Raw genomic sequence first — 14,038 nt, 5'->3', positions numbered from 1 at the left:
TTAGTGCCACATTTTTCATGTATTGTGCTTTTTGTTGATTTCGCCGCTTAAAAAGGTTCTCAAGCGCAGTGCTGAAGGTTGTACCCGAGGCGCAGGAAGGCTGTGATGTGCAGAGCGGAGAAAATGCCTGTCAGGCAGGTAAGCTTCATTCAGGCATGAGCGATATAGTTCTGTGGATCCTGGGTTCAATGCCCATAAATCAACTATATTAAATAAGGTGTCTTTAAATAGAAACATACATAAAACAAGGGTATGTACTGATCTGTTGACAGAAATATTGTGACCAGAGGCTTGCAGGAACCTAACCCCCTATTTCCCATAGGAGAGATGGTTCGGTGTCCACTCATTCAAGCATTCACAGTGATTTTATAGAACAGAACCGCCGCGAATGACAAGAATGAACTGTATATATAGGGTGTCCCCTAAAAAAGGTATACACAAACTTTGAATAATTATAAAGGCAGTATTTATTAAAATACACTTCATTTTCAAAATTGAGCTATCAGCTGTTAAAGTGTGTATTTTTGGGGGGGGACACCCTGTATATTTCAGCAGTTCCTGTTCATGCAACTTTTTTGTAGGTTTGAAATTTCAAAATGTTGGAAAAACAATCTACTTAGAGACTCACCTGATTGGGGCACCAGGACAAATAATACCAGGCAGCCCAGACCCAACAAACAGAGACACGAGAGGCATCCCTTACGAGTATATTTATGTGCTCACACTCACGCGCACACACTCGACGCTGACAGGGAGGGGGTCAAGACAGAAAGGACAGGAAGCATCCAGATGGCACTGGCATGGGCGAGGAGGAGGGACAAAGGGAGCATTTGTCCCGGCTCTGGCTCCCATTGGCGGCCTCCTAATGGGAGGTGAACCTAGAGCTGGAAGAACAGGAGGTGCTTATTCTCTTAAGAGGAAAGTTTCAAAGTGCAGTAATTTCTCCTTAAAAAAGAGCTTCTTCCCTCCACTTCTGTCCCCTGGCGAAAGCCCACACCCTGTGCAGGCTGTCCTGAGGCTGGGGCAGGACAAGCTTGTAGGGAAGGGTGTAAGGCCAAAGCTGGGAGGTGCCTGGGCCCAGGAGGGCTTAGGCGTAGTGGCTGCCGGGTGTCAGGGGGTGGTCTCCTCTGTGGTCCAGCTGGTCCTGCAAGCGGGCGAACTCAGCCAGCTCGTTGAGCTCCTGGAACTGTCGGTCCGTCTTATGGCTGACCAGGGAGCGGTAGAAGTGGACAGCAAAGACGATGAAGACCAGGCCAAAGGGGACCATGATGGTGGTAGAGGCGATGGCGGCGGCCTGGCCTGGGGTGATGCCGCCCGTGCTGACGTTGGAGACCACGCCGGGGGCCGGGGGCTTGCTGGTGGGCCGCGGCTGGCCCGGCTGCTTCTTGAGGGGCAAGAACTTGACCCAGCAGAGCAGCACGACCTCGGCCAGGAAAAGCAGCGTGCCGATGACAGTGGAGAAAGCCCAGGCCAGCTCGATGTGGCGATGCATGCGCTCATGGGGCGACTCCTTGACCGAGTTGAGGTTGTGCACGTTGCTCACCGCCTCAATGTTGGGCAGGATGCAGGTGCTAATCATGAGCGCAAACAAGTGCACGGCTACCAGCACCGTCGTGCAGGCACTGAAGGCGATGAGCAGCCCTGGCGGGTAGTCATGGTCGGCGTCCAGCTGCACCTCCACCATTGCCACCTGGGGATAAGCAGAGGGGGACTGAGCACCAGGATAGTCATGACTCACAGGCTTTCTTCCTGTCAAACTCTGTGACCCTGGGCAAGTCCCCTGGCCTCTCTGAGCCTCAGTTTCCACATCTGTATAATGGAGAGCATAAGACCCATCCACTTGGGACTGAGAAGCTGCAGAAAGTACTGGTTTAGCAAGTAGGCTTGGAGCCCAGGCTGCCTGGATTTGAATCTAGTTCTACTACTCAATAGCTACATGCCCTTGGGCAAGTCCCTGAACCTCTCTGAGCCTCCACTTTCTTACTTGTAAAATAGGAACATCCTATTAATTCATAGGATTATTTTAACAATTAAATGAGAGCTCCTGGCACGTGGCAAACACCTCCCAAATGGCAACCACTGCTCTTACCACCCAGCCAGGTATTGAAAACCTCTCACCACACAAGTGGTTAGAAAGGTTTTATGTGTATCTTACTATGATAAAAATTTTGCATTAAAGAAAAAGCAACCACCTGCCACCCTCCCTGGTGGCCCACATTCCCGTTCTCAAGCAGGCTGGTGAGGATGGAGACGAAGGCCCTCCCAGGTTATGCCCAGGCCCCTTCTCAGAATATAGTGCGCCAGCCCACAAGGAACTGCAGGAGGCTTCCCAGAAGAGATGGGCTCTAGCCGGATGCAGTGGGACATCCTGGGGCCATCTACTACTCCCCAGGCCCCAGCTCTGGGCTCAGTGCCCCAAGGCTGACGCACTGGCTGCTCCCCAGTTCCTGGAGACCTATGAATCCAGGGTCACCAGGGGCATGCTCTGGGCCCGCCACCCGCTGCTTCTCACTTGGGCCTTGCAAATCACCCCCATGTGAAGGAGCCAGCTCATCAGATCTGGGCAGGGAGCAACAGGCAGTGGGCACACTGCCAGGGCCCGCCTGCCGGGCCTGGAGCAGTGAGCACCAATGGCAATACCATTAGGGACAGTGACCCTTTGTGAAGTGACCACTACGTGTGTGCCAGGCTCAGACAGCAGGAATTCTAATGCTGAAATATGTTCACCAGCCCCACGTCACCCTGTCCTGACCTCCTTACTCCTGGGGATGGTGGTGGGCTCCTTCCTTCCCCACCAGCTCTCCCTCTATTTGTAATGCCTGGTCCAGTTAGCTTTCATTTCTTGTTCCTCTGAACCCTTCCCATGGCCTGGAGAGGCAGTGTGGGCCAGTGGTCAGAGGCATGGGCTCTGAAGCCAAGCAGCCTGGCTTTGAGCCCTGACCCCTCTGCCTTTTATTAGGCTGGGGCTCTGGCAGGATCCTCCAAGTTTCTGGGCCTCAGTTTAGAAACGTCATTCCCAAACCCATGGTCTCTATGTGAAATCCTCTAAGGTTTCTCTCCTCCGGCTGGGGACCACACAATCTAGAGTTGACTTGGGGTCTGACACTTTTGAGAATCTGGTGATTCTCAGGCCCAGGTTTATAGTCATAGGGCTTTTCAGACAAATTCAACGGGATTCACGGACCTTTACTCTGTAATTCCCATAACAGAGGATGGTATGAACTGTTCAGCCCAGGAGTTTACAAAATGTTTCAAGTTCACATAAAGTTGGAGCAGCACTATTAGGGCTTTGGGTGTTTTTAAGGCCACTGGTGGCCTAATGTCAACCCCAAGATTTTAGTACATGTGGTTGAGGGATATGGGGCATCAGGGCAGCCCACCAAGACGTGGCAAATTAAAGGCCACTTCTGGAGGCTCCATGGTCTCTGTCCCTAGGGTTGCCCACATAGAAAGAGGGGGTCACGCACCCTCCAGCAGGGGGTGCCTCCTGCCACCCCCAGCACTTCCTGTTTCGGCCTGCTGCCCCGGAACCTGAAACCAGAGAAGGGACAAGAGCTCACTGCTTGGCTGCCCCAGGTCCACTGGCTACTTACTCACTCACTGGAAATGTCCAGACCCATCAGGCCCTGAGCTGGACACTGGGAGCATATTGGGGGAGGGGCAGCATACACGGGTCACGCTCCCTTACCTGGTGTCTCCCCCTCTCTATAGCCGTTAAGAGTGAACTGGCTCCTTCACTCACCCTTAGAACAATAGCTGGCGTATAATGAGCTTAATAAAATGTCAATGGTTATTAGCAACATCATTACTCGTCTTTTATAAACGAAGGAATGGAGGCTCAGAAGGTGAGGTCAGAGGCCCAAGGATTACGCTACAGTTGAGGGAGGGATCTGAACTCAGGTCCTCTTGTCTCTAAGCACGTGGAAAAGGCGTAACAGGAGCATTTCCCTCCACGAGTATGCTGCTACAGACTGAATGTCTGTTCCATCCCCTCTAAACCCAGAAGTTGCAGCCCAACCCCACAGTGGGATGGTGTTAGGAGGTGGGGCGTTTGGGAGGTGACTGGGTCACGAAGGTGAAGCCCCCACAATGGGATTAGTGCCCTTATACGAGTGGCTTTGGAGATCCCCTCGCCTCCCACCAGGTGAGGACACAGTGAGATGGTGTCCATGAGCCACGAAGTCGGCCTTTACCAGACAGAGAAGCTACAGGTGCCTTGATCTTGGACTTACAGCCTCCAGAGCTGCGGGGAATAAATGGCTGCTGTTTACAAGCCACCCAGCCTGTGGTATTCTGTTATAACAGCCCAGAAGGACTAAGACAGTCGCAGAGGAGATTAAATGAGGTCTTGACGTGTAAATGTTTAACACAGGGCAGGCCCACAGGAGGTGTTCAATAAATCTTAGTTATAAAGAAAAACACAGGGTGTGAAGTGGAAGAGAAATAGCCCTTGGACGCCCTCAGCTCAGGCTGCAGAGAGCTAAACCCACATACCCATGTTCTACTCCTTGGGGTGAAAGAGGGGCTGGACCCCCACTCTGGGCCTTACTTACCCCAGCTACAATCTCTGGGCACAAGGAGAAAGGTGTCCCAAACCACCACATGACCACGTCAACAGGACAGAGACCACCCTTTGCACACCATTTGTCACAACCACAGGCCTCAGGGCCAGATGCAGCTGTTGGGACACACCTGGCCTAGGGACACCAGAACTGGCTGGCCCTCCCCCAGCTCTTGGGCCAGGGAGAGGCTGGGTGGCTCAGTCTGGGCCCTCGGAGGAAGAGGGGGGGGCCCGAGGCCCTGCTCCGGAAGAAACTCCATCACCCTCACTGGACCCTACAATTCCTGGAACTTTGACCACGCAGGCTGGCTGCATGTACCGTTCCCACATTGGGGATCAAGTTCCGTGCCATGGGGCTTTGTAAAGGAACGGTTGGCACAAATCATGGATCCTGATGAAAACTGTTCACAGGAATGAAACAACTGCAACACTTGGGAAATCTCCCAACATGAAGGGAGTGTAAAATCACTGGGGCCTCACCAACCTGACAGGCGACTCCCTGGGGCCCCGCTGATTGCGGGAGAGGTAGATCAGATTGCAAGCAGCTTCACAGAATAAATATAGCTGGAGCACTGGGCCCGTTAAACCAAAATAAACAGCTCCCATCCAGTCAAGGGCCTATTTGAACCTGGCCACAGGGGTTCAGCCCCACCTCACAGTGGTCCATGGGTTCCCCATACATGGGACACTGGGATGCCAATTTTTAAGCATGAGCCAAGAGGGTCATATGGTTCTGAGAGATAGGGCCTGCTTGGCTTTGCCAGGGTCTGCCCACTATGCCTGAATGCCAACCACCTCTCCTCACTCCTACTGGGCTCCACAGAGACCCTGGCCACCTGGCGCCTGGAAGTCCAGGCCCTTCTGAGGCAGCCCTCCTATGCCTGGTCCAACCCAGTGCCCACAGCTGGAAGACAGGACTCTTCTTTCCCAAGCCTGGGCTCCTCTTGCTCACTTTGAAGAGGGTGGGTGGCTGCAGCCTGGAACAGGACAGCCGCCAAGCCGCAGTCACCCAGGGTCACCCAGAGCTGTCTGAGCCTGCAGGTCCCACCTCAGATGCAAACCATCTATTAAGAGAGGGCTGAGGTGCAGGCCAGCAGTTTACAAACTCTTTTGACCACTAATTCCAGCACTCCAAATGTTTCTATAAATAGATGCACACACATCTATAACAGAAACGAAAGTTCCACCAAACAATACTAATCCTTAAAAGCACGAAGAAGGTCAATTCTTACAACACAGGATGCACGCTGCTACTTTCTATTTCTTTCCACTCGTATTCCATTAAAAAAAACCTGCAGGTTGCAACTCACTAAATTTATGTCGTAAACCTGCAGATTAGGGGAGGTGAAGGAGAGAAGAGGCCTAGACTTTATCTTCATCTGGCTAATTCCGACTCTTCGGGTTTTACCTTCCAAGTCACCCCCATTCCATGGTCCCCCATGGAGGGCAGAGCCATTCATTCATTCATTCATTCATTCATGGAAAATGTTCACTGAGAATCTATTATGTGCCTGGAGGGTCGCGTGGCTCTGCTGAAGGAAAAGCAGAAGATAGCCAAGTCCCCACCCAAGGGAGGAAGGCTGGCACTGAACATTCAGGCCAGTAAGTATTTTCAGGATGTACTAAGTGTCCTTCATCAGTGCAACTCTACCACCACACTTGACTGAGCATGTTCTGAAGATGTAATGACAAACCACGTTTCCTCCAGTCCACTCTGTGTTCCTCCAGCATCCAGCACTGGGCCTGGCCCTCTAAACAGAGGTAAGACCTGACCTTCAGGTATTTTAACCCAGGGCCTCTAAAGTGTCTGACAGACAAGCCTATGTGACCCCACTGGAATTCAGGAGACCGTATCAGAATTTCTAATGAACTTCTCATTTAGCTCATTCCTTTCAAATTTTCAATATTGTACTTTTATGTATGTTTTATCAGAACGCATTTCATACATAAGGTATAACACACATACATATATGTGTACATTTTTCGATATATAAGCATTCAAATATTGAGGCTAGTACTAACAATATTTGAGAGAAGTGTGCACCTAAAAGTTTGGAGACCATCATTGAGACCAGGGGCTGGCAAACTGTGGCCTACAATGTTTGTAAATAAAGTTTTATTGGCACACGGCCACGCCTACTTATTTACATACCAGTTAAGCTAAAATGGCCAAATTCAGTAGGTACCACTGAGATAGCATGGCCTACAAAGCCAAAAATATTTACTACCTGGCCCTTTACAGAAAAAGTTGGCCGATTCCTGGGTTAAACCAATGTTCCCAAAGAGGCCTGTCCAATCATAGTCCCAGGAGGTTCTCCTCTGAAAAAAAGTCTGTTCCTATTAGGTTGAGACATCCCTTCTGGGGAGCATATTAAAGGCCCCTGGAAGTCCCATCAGAGAGAAACCAGCTGGCTTTGGTTTAAACTTTCTCAGTTTTATGTCTCCAAGCCCCTTCCACCTCTGCACTGATTGCCACAGTGCCCCCTTGGAAAACCCTGGAGTCCTTCACCAGCCCAGGACCCTGGAACCAGAAGAGCTCAAACCAGATGCGGCCTGAAAATTCCAGAAATGTGCCACAGGCACTTATAAACTTTTACAAAAGGCTTCTTTCTCAGCTAAGCGTGGAGCATTGTCCCCTTGGGGCATTCAGCAAAACTCCATTTATACATAGCCCGGAGTACAGAACTGGACATCTGGGAGACTTCAAAGGCCCAGTTTGTCAGCCAGCTACAGGGGATGTAGAAAGGCTGTAGTTGAGTAGAAAAGGCTCCAAGTCAGAGCAGAGTTTGAATTTTACTAGCTGGGTGATCATAACCTCTATGAGCCTTAGTTTTCCTATCTATAGTACAGACATTTAAAGCTGTTCTGAGGGTTAAATAAGACCAAAAGAAAAACACAGCGCATGCCTGCTGTTCAACAAATAGCAACATCAACATTATTCTAGCATTCATCTTGTAACTCCTCTGCTCCCAAACCGTCCATGGCTCCCCATTGCCTGTACAAGAGTTCAAGCTCTCTAAATAGCCATTCTAGGCCCTGCATTGTCTTACCTGGACAGATTCATCTTTCTCTACTACTTCCTACATACCCTCAACTCCAGCCTTGCCCTGGGACCCTATAAATCTCATTTTTGTAACTGTTTCCAACACTTTCTCTGATCAGAGGGCTCTTCCTGGAGCTCTAACTCTACCGCCCTCAAGGTTTAGCTGGCTTCTCCTTCCAAATCGGTTAACCCTTATAAAAGCAGTCCCAACACCAGGCCAGGTATATCCTTAGTGCTTGCAAATACGGATGCTCCTCAACTTACAACAGGGTTACATCCCAATAAACCAATTGTAAGTTGAAAATATCACAAGTAAAAAATGCACTTAATACACCTAACCTATCGAACATCATAGCTTAGACTAGCCTACCCTACACCTGCTCAGAACACTTACCTTGGCCTACGGTTGGGCAAAAATCAATGCATACAAAGCCTATTTTATAATAAAGTGTTGAACACCACATGTAACTTATTATGTGTATCGGTTTTGCACCATCATAAAGTCAAAAAATCCATGAGAACCACTTTAAGTTGGGGACTGTCTGTACTAATTCAATGACTCCTCACCCCCAAATCCCATGATGTTGCTACTACTATTACCCCCAGTTTACAGATGAGTAAACTGAGGCCTAGAGACATTAAGTGACTTCCCCAGGATCTCACAGTTGTAAGTGGAACAGCTGGGATTTGAACCCAAGATGCCTGGCTCCAGAGTCCCTGTACTTACTTTGTTCGACCATACACGAGTCTCCCACCACTGTGATGCTTCCTCTCCTACAGTAATGGGGCTACATCACGGATGCAGGGTTCTGCAGCTTATCAGCCAGATGACCTCAGGCAAGCCTGGGTTCTCTAGTTTGTGTGAAGATCACAAGAGATGGTACAATTACAACACTTAGCACAAGGCCAGGCCTCTTGCAAGAGCCCAACCAACAACAGCAGCGATCACTATTAGTAACGAGCACTATGAGAAGTAAGAGTAATTTCTTCCTCATCTCCATGCCCCCTGGATTCTGAACATGTCACAGAGGCTCAATAATGTCTTATGATTTGAGTCTTCCCTTCCAACTCATTTTCACAGAAATTCCAAGCAACTTCTGAACCTGCTCTGGAACCTGGGAACAAAGGGTGCTGGCGGGCAGAGAACTTGAGGAGGCAGATAATCCAAAAATAATTGATCCCAGGTCCTGGAAAGCATTTTGTTTACCACAGCAGGCTGACCTTCCCAATTATCTTCTGCTTAGGCTAACGTTACAGCCTGCTTTCCCCAGCAAACCAAGATTGCCACATGTGCTCACCACAATCCTTTAGGTGACAGGGTCAGGCCAAGGCTGGCAGCCTTGCGCTGAGAGGTAAACTGAGGCAAGGATGGACTGAATCATAGCCCTCGAGGGTACCTTTGGCTTAAGAGCCACCTGCAGGATGCTGATCATGTGCTACATCCAAGGCCCCTTGTTCAGAGCCTGGATGCTGAGCCCAGACAAGGCCTGTTCTTTCTAGAAATGCCATCTGGAGAGGGAATCTCGTCTGCAGACTAGAGGGTCCAGCTAAGGTGTACATCACATCCTCAGATCCTGAGAATTCCTCATGGGCCCAACTGGGCCTTGTAATGAATCCTCAGACAAGTCCCTGGGAGAGGATATGTGCTCCCTCGGTACACACAAGAAAACTGGCCCCATAAAGCTGCTTGTCTGAGGTCCCACGGCCTATCTTCCCAGCACACGAGGACACTTGGGCAGGCCCTTCCACCCGTGGGGAGGGCGGGTGTCAGGGGTCTCTCTCAATCTCCTCCAGGCTCATGGGAGACCCTCAATCTCACCTGTTAACTCTTCTATCCCTGGAGATCAAAGGTCTCATTAACTCTTCTGGTTTTCCAGGTCTCTAGGAAGGAAGCCCTGGGGGGGGCAGGAAGTTGATAGTGCTGACTCACAGGACAAGGGAGAGTAGTCCAGGAAATTCACTCACTCTGTTTCCATGGTGCTAGGCTGTGTGGCACCCCTTTCCCTCAGAGACTCACTCACAAGGTTGGGTGTCGTTGGTGGGGGTGGGGCGCAGGCAGACTTGCCCTGAGTCCCTCTCCCCATCCCAATCCCATCTCTGCCATAGATTTCCAGGCACCTGGAAAAGGTACCCTCTTGTAACTGCTTCCCCAGAACGGAGGCTGTCATGGGATTCAGCCCTTCCCTGCTGGCAGAACTTTTGGGGATTCCATCTGCAGAGTCAGATTTACCACCCCGACGGGAAAATAAAGGTCCCCCAGAGACAGTCTGGGGGAGCCAAGGCCCACCCAATGCTACTGGCTGACCCTGCTTCCTGACTTCCCCCGCACTGTTTTTAGCAAGAGGAAGAGGGAGGTGACATTTGTTTAGAAGGCCTGCTTCTGTGAGCGGAAGAAAGGATTAGAGAAGGCAGGAGTGTCACCCATTGATCCTCACTTTTCCTGAAGTGGGAAGGGGCCTGGGCAACTGTGAATTTATGACCCCAAGAAAAGGGGAACAGGAATCTCACCATCTTCAGAGCACTGCTGTGAAAAGCTGACAATCACTGGTATCACCTCCCTTCCCCCAAACTGTAAAATTTTATTTTGCTTAAAAAAATTTTTTTTCTGGCTCTGGCCCAGTAGCTCAGTTGGTTAGAGCATAGTCCCAATATGCCAAGGCTGCAGGTTCAACCTCTGGTCAGGGCACATACAAGAGGTAACCAATGAATGCATAAGTGAGTGGAACAAAATCGATGCCTCTCTCTCTCTCTCTAAAATCAGTAAAAAAAACAACTTCAAAAAACACACACAATTTTCCTGCTCTAATTCTCTAAGAGCCTGGTCCTAACATGTCCCTGGCTGGGCACCGATCAGAGCTCCATACACGCAAATGACAAAAGTGCCCAGGAGAGTTCTGTACGTCCGGATGCCAGCCGACCTGGGTTCAATTCCCACTGCAGCAGACTAGATGCATGGCCTTGGGAAGTCCCATGACAGAGTCACCTCACAGAGTGGTTACGGAGTTAGTGTGGAAGACAGGGAACCCCACACAATGCCCCGTACAGAGTGAGCCCTTGGTAAATGTCAGCTCTTCTTAGAGATTCTTCAGGCAAAGGCACAGACTGGTTGGCCTCTTAGGAACTGGGGCTGATAAAAAAGAATTTCATCACATCAGCCTAAACTAAAAACTAGAGTGCCACTCCCTCATCCACACACTTTCTCTCTAATCTCCCTCCTCCCTCAATTTAATTCTTAAAGTCAGAGAAACTACATCGCTTCTCGGCCCTTTGGCGAAAATCAAGGGATGTCAGAGAAACGTCGGAGCGGCGCCTTCATGTAGGGATTTAGACATCAAGGCCCAGAGAGGGATACTATCTGAGATCGCACACAGGCAGCAAGCGACGGAGCTCAGAGAGCTCTTCCCACTCCCAATCACCCGGCCTTGGCACTGGGGCCCACTGTGTTCTGGGTTGGTTCAGGGCTTCTGAAAAGTTCAGGCTTCACCGTCCCGGGCCCCACTTTGTTTTGCAGATAGAACACAGGGAGAGAACCAGACACACTCCCTTCCCAAGAAAACACAAAGGGTGTAGCCGCTGCTCCCTGGGGGCTAAGGGCTGAGCTCACTCTCGGACCAGCAGCAGTGTGCTCTGGGCTACAGACCTGGCCCGGGGAGTGTGGAGGGCAGCAGACCCCATGCAAGCAGGCAGGTGGTGGAGAAATAAATTATGTGGCCCGGGGAGTGTGCAGGGCAGCAGACCCCATGCAAGCAGGCAGGTGATGGAGAAATAAATTATGTAGTGCCCTGCCCCTGGGAGACTCCAAGACCATGGCATCCCCCAGGGCCATGCTCTGCCCAACCGGCAGCCTCACCTACTCCACGCCCGTCTCGCCCCAGCTCGGGCCCTGCACCGGCAGAGGGAACTCTGCCTCCCTCCTAAGTCCAGCGAGAGCCCCTTTCGGCGGGAACGGTCCCCACCCCCGTCCCCCACGCTCAGTGACTCAGTGAGCAAGTTGCCGGGGAAGAAACGGAGGGTGGCGAGTGATTGTCAAACCCCCCGGGGATGAGAGGCTGTCGGAAAACGCGGGTGTCAGGAAATCCCCTCTACTGGGCGATAAGGGAACGTGGCCAATCCCTCCGGCCCGGGCTGGAAGGGGGCGGGAGGGCCAGCTCGGGGCTTCGTCTCACCCTCCCCACCTCCCGACGCCCGGTGCCCTTCCCGGCCCGGGACAGCGGAGGGACGGCGGGCTACGGACCCGCTCCGAGGGCCCTGGCCGCCCAAAGTTTGCCCATGTGCCGGCGCCCCCGCCCCCCAACCCTGGACCTCCGTAGGTCACCCCCAATCGCTCACGTGAGGTGTCACCTGTGGCCCACCGCCCCTCACGGCCACGGCCGCCTTCTCCCCGCTCCGCCCCTCCCCCCGCCCGCCTGGCCCGCGCGGCCCGCGGCCCCGTGCGCCCCGTCGGGGCTGCGGGCGGCAGCGGCCGGGCCAGGAGAGGGGGCAGGGCGGGGCGGGGCGGCCCGAGCTCACCATGGCGAAGCCGGAGAGCAGAGCCGAGGTCCGGCTGGAGGCTTTGAGCTTGGCGCGGCTCAGGTAGAGCTTCCGCCAGGACAGCGCCTGCATCGAGTGCTCGTTGAGGCTCATCACCTCCGAGTAACTCTGGCCGATCCAGTCCGGGTAGGTGACGGCGGGCGGCGCCGACGGCGACCCTGGGGGCTCCCCGTCCCCGCTGCGGCGGCCGCTCCGGTGGCTGCCGCTGGCGGTGCTGCAGCCGCCGAGGGGAAGCTCGGGACTGTTGTTGCTCGGGGGCGGGGCGGGCTCCGGATGCATGGAGCACGCTGCTGAGGCGCGGGCCGGCCCGGGCGCCGGCGCCGGCGGAGGCAGCGGCCCCCGCTCCCCGCCGCACCTCCGCCTCCGCCTCCGCCTGAGGCGACCGCCGCCCGTCCCTCGCGCGGGCCTGGCCGCCGAGGACGCCGGGGAGGTCGCGGAGCCGCCGCCGCCGCCGCTCGCAGGGGGAGCAGCGCCGCCAGCAACACCGCGGGCGGCAGCGACGCAGCCTGCGCGCGAGCCAGCGTCCCGGATCCCCCCGGCCCGGACCCTCGGCGCGCGCCGCGATTGGCCGCCGCCCGGGGTGATTTGCATGCGCCACGCCCACCCCTGACACCCCGCCCGGGACGGGGGGCGGTGCCGGTGCGAGTCATGTGACTCGTCCCCTCCGACGGCACCGCCCACAGTCCCCGGCGCGACGCTGCTGGCGTCCTCGCGTCTTCCTGGAAGTGCGGGGGGCCTCGGGCCCCGGCCGCGCTCCGGGCTGCGGCGCCTCCCGCCTCCTCCGCTGCTCCGATGGCCCTTCTCCAGGACTTCGGCCCCTTTGGTCGGGTCCCCTGAGGTCACCCCTGGCGGTTCCTGAGGCCCGTTTCCCCCTTGGCACGTGGCAGCTCCAGGTCTGCAGGGAAAAGCGGGCTGCGACCTCGAGCTCATTCATTCTGCACATAGTGAGCGGCTACCCGGCGCCAGCGCGCCTCTAGGCTTCCAGTGGGGGTGGGGTGAGGACCATGCGGACAGGATGCCCTGCCCTCCTGGAGCTTTCATTCTAGCTGGGGCGACATACCAAGAAGTAAATGATCATAGTTTAGAAGGTGATAAATGAGTAGAAAAAGTAAAGCAGGCCCGGCTGGTGTGGCTTCGTGCATGAGCATCAACCTCGGATCCAGGAGATCGAGGTTCTATTCGTGCTCAGGGCGCATGCGCAGGTTTCGGCTCGCCCCCAGGTGGGGGGCGTGCAGGAGGCAGCCGATCAATGACTCTCATCACTGGTGTTTCTATCTCTCTCCCTCTCCGTTACTCTTGTTTATATTATTTATAAAGACATTATAAGTAAATAAATGAATAAGTAAGTAAGTAAGTAAATAAATAAATAAAAATAAAGTGAATGAAAACATTTTTTTTAAAAAGTGTAGGACAGACGGGAATGAGTGAAGCTAACTAGCTCATCATGAGCCCAGAGTCAAATCCTAAGCCTGTGGCATTCCAGGTCAGCTGTGTGAAATGTAACCGTTGTCACCACTAGAGAGCGCCCCTCCACTCACCCACTTCATGGGATAAAGTTGAAGCACCCCCTCCCTCCCAAAAACGTCTATGGGATTTCCCCCCCAGAGGCCTTTCTCTGTTTTTAGGAACACTAGAGTAGAGAACGTGGACCGTGAAATCTCACCCCGATGGACTTGTTTCTCTGGTGGCCTTTGTACTTGTTACTCCCTCCACTTACCGTCTGTGTTTCCGTTCCAATGTCACCTCCAAAGAGAGACCTTCCCCATTTCATGTTCTGTCACCTCACCTGCTGCTTTATTTCCTTTATAGCTCTGATGGCTACAGTATCTGAAATCACCTAGTTTACATATTCACCAGTTTGGCCGTGCCCCCGCTCCCCTACAGATGAGTGTCCTGAGAGCAAA

General features: G+C 53.2%; 1 protein-coding gene across 1 annotated transcript; it reads right to left on the bottom strand.

Annotated features, from left to right (window-relative positions):
- Positions 1-449: 449 nt before the first annotated feature.
- Positions 450-12,413, bottom strand: LOC107529588 (calcium release-activated calcium channel protein 1). Its single transcript, XM_087828750.1, has 2 exons — positions 12,114-12,413; positions 450-1,690 (listed from the first exon to the last, which is right to left on the bottom strand). The coding sequence occupies exons 1-2, from the start codon at positions 12,411-12,413 to the stop codon at positions 1,088-1,090; spliced, it is 903 nt and encodes a 300-aa protein (XP_087684876.1). The 3' UTR covers positions 450-1,087.
- Between the last annotated feature and the right edge of the window lie 1,625 nt (positions 12,414-14,038).

The sequence above is a fragment of the Miniopterus natalensis genome, chromosome 20 (assembly GCF_054644295.1).
Source record: "Miniopterus natalensis isolate mMinNat1 chromosome 20, mMinNat1.hap1, whole genome shotgun sequence".
Lineage (NCBI taxonomy): Eukaryota > Metazoa > Chordata > Mammalia > Chiroptera > Miniopteridae > Miniopterus > Miniopterus natalensis.
Note: the sequence above shows the minus strand (reverse complement) of the source record. Positions and strands in the feature narration are given on the sequence as shown.

Excerpts from the sequence above, each read along its gene's own strand:
- LOC107529588 (XM_087828750.1), bottom strand. The coding sequence starts at position 12,413 with ATGCATCCGGAGCCCGCCCCGCCCCCGAGCAACAACAGTCCCGAGCTT. Across the intron at positions 1,691-12,113 it reads TGCTCTCCGGCTTCGCCATG|GTGGCAATGGTGGAGGTGCA; the intron begins GTGAGCTCGGGC and ends GCTTATCCCCAG.